The 11,784-nt window shown below is 35.1% G+C and overlaps 1 protein-coding gene across 1 annotated transcript in view; it reads left to right on the forward strand.

The window, feature by feature from the left end:
• The first annotated feature begins 654 nt into the window (after positions 1–654).
• Positions 655–11,784, forward strand: part of LOC118763661 — a 25,658-nt gene continuing 14,528 nt past the window's right edge. Inside the window, exons 1-3 of the mRNA XM_036503405.1 lie at positions 655–958; positions 4,449–4,488; positions 7,423–7,464. Coding sequence (XP_036359298.1) covers positions 908–958; positions 4,449–4,488; positions 7,423–7,464 — 133 coding nt within the window. The 5' untranslated portion in view covers positions 655–907. The remainder of the gene's footprint in view (positions 959–4,448; positions 4,489–7,422; positions 7,465–11,784) is intronic.

Consider the following 11,784-nt stretch of genomic DNA (forward strand, 5'->3'; position numbering starts at 1 on the left):
CATAAAAAGATGCTGCCTCCCCACCATTTTCAAAGGCCGTACTGAAAAAAAGAAAAAAAAAGGGAAAAATCCCCGTTAAAAAGTAGGCGTCTTGATTCGAAACTCCGCCAAGAATTTTACAAATATTTTTCAGACGGTGTAGATTACGATTATATCAGAATTTAAGCTTACCTAGACAAGGGTCATTCCTGCCCCAACGAATTTGTGTTCTAACGTCCAGAAAAATGGACATTTTTAATGAATTTATTTTACAAATATGCTTCAGATGGTGCAGATACTGGTTATATCGGAATTTGTTACAAAAATTTTTTTCCGAGGGGAGGGGAGTTTCTGAAAATTCTCAAAATTCGTCTTTGTTTCCTTCTAACTTTCAGAAAAATGGGTATTTTTTCATGAAATTTTCTGAAAATACCTTTCAGATGGTGCAGATAACGATTATATCGCAATTGAATATGAAAAAGAAAAAAGAAAGAAAAGAAATTTGATGTGCTCGCACACATACATAGTGACACAAATCACAATTTTTTTCGAAATTTCAAGTTTCATTTCGTGATATGTGTCAGTATGTATGTGTGCCAGCACACCAGTTTTATTTTTTTTCAAATGAAATTCTGACGCATATTTATTGAAAATTTCATTAAATTTTCTGGAAGTTATGAGGAAACAAAGTTAGGAGGTGCATACTTGTATAGGTGTGCTAGAATTTAATGGGAAAAAAGTTGGAAAAAGGGGCAGATATTTCATGTATCACGATTTTGTTTCCTCATGTGTTTTAATGGCATAGACTACAACTATATTGTAAAAAAAAAAAAAAACTTTCGAGGTCTGTTCAACCATTTGCCTTCTGGAATTTGTGGTATGAATATTTTCTAATAAAATCCTGGTTAGACAAGTAGACAACATTCTGATGGGTGACACTACCAGGAAGATAAGAACCATGACACAAGTGGTATACCAGGTAGGCCAATATGCCTTTTGTGGGAAGGAAATCAAAAGCAACAAGCAGATCAGTCTTAGTAGGAGGCAGTGTTAGATGGCAGGATTGAGGAAACAGCTAAAAGATAATCCCAACGAAATCAACACAATTTTAAAAAAGATTGAAGGTGACCGAAACCAATTTCTTTCAAACTTTGCAAGCTAAATGGCCTTCATATGAAACCTTTAAATATGAAATATCTTTTATCTGACTCTAATATTTGCTGAGTTATGACCATTTGAAATTTTCAAAAAAGTGAAATTTTTTTGGTTACTCAATTCTTTAAGAAGTCATATCTCAGCTACTATTTGAGCTAGAAAGCTCATTTTTTTTTTCATTTTAAAGCATTTATATCTATAACTTTTGATTAGTTAATTTTTCCTTAAAACAAAAATAAAAAAGTTTACCTAAAATTTGTCTTTTCATAGATTAAAAGATATGGTCATTGATTTTTTTTTGGAAATTTTGTCCAAATATTACCCTACTTAGTCCCAACTCGCATAAAAAAATTCATACTGGGATCTCAAGGGGAATAAATTTAATTAAAGTGACAAGTAGTGACAAATCATTAAAACTCACTTACTAAGCAAGACAATTTGAGCTTCAAGGAGAAAACAAAGTGCTGATAATAAAAATAAACATCTTTATTATTTCAATAATAATGTCTACTTTAATTGTAACTGCTTTTCAGCCCTGCTATGGTCAATGGTGGCAATGCCACTGCCAACACTAAGAATCAAAAACAAATTGTTGGTATCACCATTGCCTAAGGAGCCACTCCTGATAGCTCAGCAGATGAAGTCAACGTCCAAACCTCCCACCCTTGCCTTGCCTTAAATGATTACGTACATGTTAGATGAAATTCTGAAATCTTCGTAATTTTTATGAAATTAATAATTGTGATGCATTTTTCATTTCTTTTTCTGTCAAAGTATATGTTTTACCTGTATCAGTTCTGGGGTTAAATTTACAAAGGATATCTAAATAACTCATTGTTAAAACATCTGACTTTCTAGGATACTGAAATGATGATGAGAGTCCTTTAGGTTCTAGAAAGGTGCATTTTACTTGCATAGTTTCTGGGTATGTTTCTAGAGCACAGGCTAACCACCAGTCACCAATGTTTATTCCACCTGTATTCAAAGCATTCCTACACAAATATGTCCCCCACCCTTTCACCAGTTTTGTTTCGTCATAAGTTTCAGAAAATGGATTTTTGACTTATACATTTCAGATGATATCAGTTCCAATTATTTTGGAATTTGCTCTGAAACATTTTTCAAAGGTGGATTATTCACATGAATAAGTCAGTTTGTGTCCACATAACTTTCAGAAAAATGGCTTTTACGAAATTTTCTACAGGTGCAGGTGTGGCTGTGTAATAAGTAGCTTGCTTACCAACCACATGGTTCTGAATTCAGTCCTACTGTGTGGCACTTTGCACAAGTGTCTTCTACTATAGCCTCAGGCCAACCAAAGGCTTGTGAGTGGATTTGGTAGATAGAAACTCAAAGAAGCACATCATATATATATATATATATATATATAAATTGTTGTTGTTGGCATCCTTTTTGTCTCGGGAGACAATGGAGTTGCGCATAAAATAGTCCAGTCCGGCTTTTACATTTCATGTCCTGATACATTTCCTGCTGTGGCTGATGCATATATACATACATATATGTACATTCTTACATATATATGTATATACATATGCATATATGGGTACAGGATGTCATAAAGCATAAACAACATGAAATACAAAATACAAAAACATGGAATACAAACTTTTTTTTGCAAACAACGAAAGAAACAAATGGAAAACAAGACAAGTAACATATAGAATGACCTTTCATCAGTTGTCGGCTGTTTATCTAGTCCACCTTTCGAGCAATTACGACAAGATGTGTTTTCAAGAAAACAGTTGCTCCTGCAAAGCAAAATAAAATTTGGGATTTGCGGAGGGTCAAAGCTGGTAACAAAAACAGGACAGTGAAAACAAACAGTAAGGGCTGCTAAGCTATAATGAGGTAAGGTGGAGAATGCTGGAGGAACAAGCTTTGACAGGAGAAAAGATAGGAGAAGAGACAGACAAGAATGTGTCTGATCTGTCTGGCAGAATGAAAGGAAAGAAACTCAAGTTAGGAAAAGAAAGATGGCTGATGGTCATGTGTGAGCAATGAGAGAGTAAAGGAGGAAGAGTGAGAAAGGGAGAGGGACAGATAGAGAACAGTGAATGGGAGAAGAAAAGAATTAGAGAAAGGATGAGAGAGAAAAAATGAAAGGAGAAGGGGAGATAAATAGAATTAGAGAAAGGAAGCGAGAAGAAACAAAAGGGGAGAGGGAAAGGCAGTACAAGATAGAGTCGCATCGGAATTATTAAGATATATATATATATGAGTGTATATGTTTGTGTGTCTGTGTTTGTCCCCGCCACCATCGCTTGACTACTGACTTTGATGTATTTACCTCCCCATAACTTAGTGGTTTGGCAAAAGAGATGATAGAATAAGTACTCGGCTTACAAAGAGTAAGTTGTGGGGTTGATTTGTTTGACTAAAGGCGGTGCTCCAGCATGGCTGCAGTCAAATGACTGAAACAAGTAAAAGAATAAAGATACCTTTCAGATGTTCTAGATTATGATTATATCATAATTTAATATGCAAGCAAAAAAAATAAAAGAAAGAAAATTGTGGGTGCACACACATACAACTGACACTTATCACTTATATGTACAAAATGAAACTTAAAATTTTGAAAAAATTGCTATGTGTGTCAGTATGTATTTGTGTGTGCCTACCAATTTTTTGTAGGTTTAGTTGGACAAATTACCTCCAGGGTTTATTTTAAGTGTGGTACTTCCTCTATCTTCCCTTTTACTACACTACTAAGTTAGGGGGATATCAACAAACCAACACAAGTTGTTATGTGGCAGGGACAAACACACACACACACACACACACACACAATAAACTCCCACATAGTTTCTGTTTACCAAATTCACTAACAAGGATTTGCAAGGCTAGGGCTTTAGTAAGGGACGCTTGACCAACATGTTGCATAGTGGGACTGAACTTGTAACCATGTGGCTACAAAGGAAACTTCTTAACCATTCAACCATGCCTGTGCCTACATGTATAAGTTACACGACACTTCTCGCTGTTCAGTTCTATATTTAAAAGATGAGGAATTATGTACATTATTTACATTTGACGGATATTTGTCCTCATCTTGTTTGTTGTTAACACAATATTTCGCCTGATATACCCTCCAGCCTTCATCAGGTGTCTTGGGGAAATTAACAACAAACAAGATGAGGACAAATATCCATCAAATGTAAATAATGTACTCCTCACTGTTGTTTACATCAACAATTTGATAATCACCAATATAAGAGAGAGAAAGAAAAGAAATGTCATTATATTTAAACTGAAATATTTTGGTTCTCACTTCTTGAAAATTGTTTGTTTTCCAGATCATGGAGATCATAGAATTCTGCTTCTTGGCAATGACTTGTAAGTTATCATTAGGATAATTCTCCCCACCACCCTCTCTCTCTCTCTCTCTCTCTCTCTCTCTCTCTCTCTCTCTCTCTATATATATATATATATATATATATATATATATATATATATATATGTATATATATATATATCTATATATATATGTATATATATATTATATATATATATATATGTATATATATATATATCTATATATATATATATATGTATATATATATATATATATATATATATATGTATATATATATATATATATATGTATATATATGTATATATATATAAATATGTACATATATACATGTATATATGTATATATATATATATATCTAAAGTCAATTCAAATAAATAATGTGTATTATATATTTGTGTGTGAGGGAATGTATGAGGGGTGCGTGTGTATGTATATGTGTGTATATATGAATGTGGGTATGTATATGTATGTGTGTATGTATGTTTGTGCATACGTGTGTGTATTATGTGTGTGTGTGGAGGGTTCTATTTGTACATGTCAGGACATGTCAATGTGTATGTGATGTGGTAGGTGTTTGTATACTATGTGGTGGGGTGGGGTGTTCATGCTATGTATATTGGTGTGTGTGGGATGGGTAGAAATTGAAGAATAACATGAAAACGAAGAATATAATTATTTTTTAATTTAAAAGATAAAACATAAAAAATAAAATTAAAGTGTCTTTAAAGGTGTGTGTAGGATGTCCCTGGATGGACAGTGTTTAGTCCAAATGGAATTTGCTTTCGGAAAGTAAAAATGTAACATTTTTCAAGAAGTAAGGCCATGCTGAAGACAGTGAGGTGTGAAGTGGAATGGCTGACAGAGCAAAAATGATGGGCAACAGAGGTATTTTTATGCAGGCGGATGTTTCATAGGTGAACTAGTCGGCTACCTGATGGTCAACATATAAACAATTGCATAGATTGCATCAGATACAGTATATGAGGTTAGATGAAGTGCAGGATGAGTTCTGAATGGAGAGGGTATGTTGGTTAGATCCAGTGAGGGAGGGGGTGATGAAATGAAAAGTGTGGCATCAGGGTCTGGAGCAGGGGAAGGAACCATGGTGGGTTGGAGTGAGGGGGGGAGAGAACTATGGGCCATTAGGTTACATAGGTTGTGGGTGCATTTGAAGGAGGGTATGAGTGGGTTGGGGAAAATAGGATGGGTAGTGGGATCTAGTGGAGATGATGGAAGGCCTGTAAGATCTTCCAACGAAGGGTTAGGGTGGGGGTGGAAAAGAAAAGGAAAAGGGATGTGGTTGGGAGACTAGTGTGGGGAAGGAGAGATGGTTGTGGAGCAACTGACTTGGCGGGCACAAGTAAGGGCAGCTTGGACAAATGTGGAAAGGTATCCACGATGCATAAGCAAGAGAGCCAGGAATTTAGATTGGGTCTTGAAATCCTGGTCACAGCCGCACAGATGTCAAAGACAGAGTAACTGGGAGTAGGGGATGGCCCGTTTGGTGTGGAAAGGGTGGGAGGAGGAAAGGTTGAGGTAGAGGTGGGAGTCCATGAGTTTGAAGAAGATGAAGGTGAGGGGATCGATAAAGAGAGAGATATCAAGGAAGTTGACAGAAGTGTTAGAGATGACAAAGCTGAATTCAAGAGCAAGATGGAGGTAGGAGATAAAAGAGATAAAGTTGGAGAGTTGCTCATGGGAGAGGGAGGTAGAGCTAATGCAGTCATATATATAATGATTGTATAGCTCTGGAGTCAGTTCAGAGAACTGTGAGAAGATATGGGCCTCAATGTAACTGACAAATAATTTGGCAAAGTTGGGATATATATAAAAGTTTTTGAAATAGCACTTCTATTATGTTACTATCAATACCATTGAGTCATTTTTCTTTTTTTATTTTTGAGCTTTTTCATTGTGTGTTCTTTAATTGGTTTAGCTACTATGTTTAAGAGTATACTGGAACACTGCTTGTATGTGTATGAAAAATTAAAAATTGATAAAACTCAGTCACTAAAAATCTATAACCTATAGGTGCACATTCAAATACACAGCCCTCTCCCTCCTTTTCTGGTCATCAGCCAATCTTATGTTTTACAATGCCATTTTACCTGTCCATTCCTTTATGTTACTCACCCACCATAAAGATGCTCTTCTATCACATGTTGGTCCATACATGGCCATATTCACTAGGACAAAACATATCTGTTATTCTCATGATTTACTGCTGCAGTGATGTTCACCTCACACTGATTTATATTGTGCTTTTGATGCAACATATCTATGACAGTATTTTCTCTCAGACAAAATACAAAATCATGCTTTTCAATGGTGCAGATACATTTCACATGATGCACAGATGATGATTTAAATTTAATACTATTTTTATTATGTTTCTTGAGTTTTTGTAGCTCGGCAAGCTTTCAGCCGTGTATTATTCACTCTTACCCATATATCTTAGCAAGTGACAAATAGATGCATAGCATGGAGGACTATGATGAATAGGGGTGGACTGAAAACCAAACCCTGGTGAATTCCTAAAATTCATTGCTATACTTGGTGCTAGCTCCCACCTTTCTGAAAGCATCCATTTACATGGTCTATGTGGATCTCAAAGGCTATTCATCTACTCGTAGCTTCTTCAGTGACCACCAGATTAAAGAACAAAGGATCCTATCCAAGACTTTCTCTAATGTTTAGGAATGCTAGGTACAACAGCTTACTCCTAACCTACTCCTGAAGATGTTTCACAAAGATGGTATCAATTGTATAGAGGGCAAAAAACCGTGGATGTAGTAAGATTTGAACTTAAAACCTTGATTCCAGTGGTTCAGTGTCTCTACATATAATGTATAACTATATCTACAAGTGGCAAATATTTTATTACTTTAACAAAAATTGCATTCTAGTTTATTAAATGTAAAATCTGAAATCAAAACTGTTTCCTTCTTTTACAGATTTAATAAGCAGAAGTAATAGCTTCGAAATAATTCCAAATGGTAATCTTTTCAAATCTCTCTTCTATTTTTGTCTCATAGCTGAGAGTGAGAGAGAGAGAGAGAGAGAGAGAGAGTGAGAGAGAGAGAGAGAGAGAGAGAGAGAGAGAGAGAGAGAGAGAGAGAAAGAGAGTGAGGGAGAGGGAGATGAAAGAGTAGAAATCAATCTCACCAATATTTCAAATATTTCATTTTCTCTATAGCTGTTTCTGTTACATGTGAATTATAGCAACTGGAAACAGCTGTAGAAAAATGCAATTTGCGAAATATTGGTAAGACCATTTCTTTTTTATTCTTCCAGTTATTTTGCTCTAAACATTAGTTTTAGCCAATTTAAAAATTTGAAGGAAAAATCAGATCCAGTTCAGTTAAATATGACTTTTTCCCTATACTATAGCTGCAAAAGTGAAAAAGATGTATACTAAAACCATTTTCTCTACAAAAGACTCAAAACAATATGCAACTCCTGGTTTTTCTTTGTTCCCATATGTTAATATGAAATTATATATGCCAAACTCACCTTAAAAATATGTCGGAGTGGCTGTGTAGTAAGAAGCTTGCTTCCCAACCACATGGGTCCGGGTTCAGTTCCACTGCATAGCACCTTGGGTAAGTGTCTTCTACTACTGCCCTGGGCCAACCAAAGCCTTGTGAATGGATCTGGTAGACAGAAACTGAAAGAAGCCCATCATATATATATTATATATATATATATATATATATATATATATATATATATATATGTATATATATATAATACATATATAGGCACAGGAGTGGCTGTGTGGTAAGTAGCTTGCTTATGAACCACATGGTTCTGGGTCCAGTCCCACTGCGTGGCACCTTGGGCAAGTGTCTTCTACTATAGTCTCGGGCCAGCCAAAGCCTTGTGATTGGAATTAGTAGATGGAAACTGAAGGAAACCCGTCGTATATATGTATATCATCATTATCATCATTGTTTAACATCCGTTTTCCATGCTAGCATACCATGCACCAGCCCGCATAGCTCAGTTGGTAGAGCATATATATATATATATATATATATATATAATATATATATATATATATATATATATATATATACATATATCATATATATATATATACATATATGCATATACATATATGCATATATATATATATACATATATGCATATATATATATATATATATATATATATTACATATATGCATATATATATGCATATATATATAAGGATATATATATATGCATATATGTATATATATATGTATATATCAAATAGATGAACATCTTGTGAAGACCTGTTGAGGCAAGTGAAAATCAAAATCAAATCAAATCAAATCAAAACATCAAAATAGATGAACATCAATGGAATTTGTATCTTTGTGGGTACCAGTGCCGGTGGCATACAAGAAAACCATCCGAATGTGGCCATAGCCAGTACCGCATCGACTGGCCCTTTGCTGTGGGCACGTAACAAACACCATCCGATCGTGGCCGTTCGCCAGCCTCATCTGGCACCTGTGTCGGTGGCACATAAAACACCATCCGAGCGTGGCCGTCTGCCAGCCTCGTCTGGCACCTGTGTCGGTGGCACATAAAAAAAAAAAACACCATCCGAGCGTGGCCGTTCGCCAGCCTCGTCTGGCACCTGTGTCGGTGGCACATAAAATCACCCACTACACTCTCGGAGTGGTTGGCGTTAGGAGGGGCATCCATCTGTAGAAACACTGCCAGATCTGACTGGCCTGGTGCAGCCTTCGGGCTCCCCAGACCCCAGTTGAACCGTCCAACCCATGCTAGCATGGAAAGCGGACGTTAAATGATGATGATGATGATATCATCATCATCATCATTTAGCGTCCGTTTTCCATGCTAGCATGGGTTGGACTGCTAGCATGGGTTATATATATATATATATATATGTATTTGTGTGTCTGTGTTTGCCCCTCCACCATTGCTTGACAATCAATATTGGTTTAGTTACATCCCTGTAACTTAGCAGTTTGGCAAAAAAAGATAGACAGAATAAGTACTACGCTTACAGAGAATAAGTCTTGGGATTGATTTGTTCGACTAAAGGCAGTGCTCCTTCATAGACACAGTCATAGGACTGAAACGAATAAAAAAATAGAAGAATACTAATATAATTTCAGTTGAGCTATGATATAAAAATATTTATGGTCTAAAAACATTGCTTCTTTTATTTTTCAAACATAATAAGCACAGAACAAAACTATTTTTCTCTTTGTTTTACACAATATTATAAAAGGAAATTTTGACACACTTTCAAATTTCTCACTATAACGTGTGGGTCCCTCACAAACTCTCAAAAAAGAATTGCTTAGACCAGTTCCTGTTTGTGACATGCTTTTGAAATGGTGTGAAAGCATGCCTTTTTTGAAGCAACTTGTGACTGGAGATGAAAAATTGATTGTGTACGAAAGCATAGTGTGAAAAAGATCCTGGAGTTTGCATGAGGATCCCCCAAAACAACAACCAAAGATGAATATTCATGCCAAAAAGGCTATGCTTTGTGTTTGGTGGGATCATAAAGGCATTATTTATTTTGAGCTTCTCCCACAAAACCAGACCATTAATTCTGATGTGTGCTGTCTTCAGCTGACTAATTTTAACCAACAAATCAAAGAACTGGAGCTGGAGATTGGCAACAGGAAAGGGGTAGTGTTCCAACAAGATAATGCTCAACCACATGTGTCTTTGGCTATCCAAACAGAGTTACATGAATTTGGCTGGGATCTCTTACCTGATCTGTCATATTTTCCTAATATTGCGCTATCCGACTACCACTTGCTTTTGTCTCTACAGAATTCATTGCAAGGACAAACATTTAACTACTTAGATAATTTTTCTTCTTCAAAACTTGTCAAATTTTAAGCTGATCGAATACTTAGATTGCCTGATAAATGGCAAAGGTCATTAATAATAATGAAATTGTATCATTGAATAAAGGGTTTAACATACAAATTTAAGTCAGGCCTAACTTTTACCATAAAACATGACTTCACCTGTGCTTCGAAGAACTTAATCTATGTTCTTAAATGTGGAGGTTGTGGTGGAGACTACATTGGTCAAACAAGCTTAACTTTGAGGGATAGACTTATGGTACACAGGCAACAAATCCAGGACCCCTCAACTAGGAAAATTCCCGTTAGCCAGCACCTAGACCAATGTCCCGTAGATAAAATCCCTAATTACCAAATCTTCCCTCTCTATCAATGAACTGGAAACACTTCAACCCAATTCTGTTTAAATAAGGAAAACATACTGATTAAAAAATATAAACCACAGCTAAATATCCTTTAGTAAGAAAAAAAAAAGCAGTATAAAGAAGAGAAAAAATACCCAATTTCAACACAAAAGAACAATAAAATTTTAGTAAAAATCTTCCACCCGGGTTTCGAAACTCAGCTCCAATTCACCACATAAACATAAGAAGCTGACGTCACCCACCTCCAGTCCAATGAAACTCCACAAACACCAGTTGCTGACGTCACATAATTCCAAACCAATTGAAACTGAACTTCAACAAATACAACAAAAAGATCCTTTAAGAAAACCAACCAACCGGAATGACCTATAACAGTATCTTGCAAAGAAACCAACCAAGCAGAACGACAAGCTTGACCACAGAAGAAAAACATCATCAATTTTTCAACAAATCAAAATCAGATCCACTCACAGAAAAAAATTTATAAATACATCTTTCCCTAAAACATACCATTACATGCGGAACTGACTGTTTAAAGATCTGAGAAACCGTAATTTCCCCTTTTTTTACTATTTCAATTCTCATAGTTTTTTTTCAGTATGACTTGTCGACCACCACTGAAATTAAAGGACTTTGTACATTCTAACAAATTAATATACAGTTTTAATTTCAAACTTACACCTTCTGTTTTGAACATGATAATTTATCAACATTGAAATATTTTAATTTAATTTTGATTTGTCCACATTGAAATTTATAACAATGTTTTTACACTTTTACCATTGATAAACAAAAAATTGTTGAAACTAGTTTGGTACATATGTAAATAAACGTATTTTAAATATTCATGATTTTTTGAAATTTAAGTGCATTTTCAGCAACACATTTTCCTATATATATATATATATATATATATATATAATATATATATTTATATAAATACAGTATACAGGGTACGGTGAATAAACTGTCGTCTAAATTGCGCAAAAATGAAAATAACACTGACATCACTTTTTAACATATATTTATCAAAATTACATAAAAATATCTTGAAATGCTAGAGAGAAAAGTTATTCAATAAACTCACCATTGGCTTCAACCACGAC

The sequence above is a fragment of the Octopus sinensis genome, linkage group LG5 (genome assembly GCF_006345805.1).
Source record: "Octopus sinensis linkage group LG5, ASM634580v1, whole genome shotgun sequence".
Taxonomy (NCBI): Eukaryota; Metazoa; Mollusca; class Cephalopoda; order Octopoda; family Octopodidae; genus Octopus; species Octopus sinensis.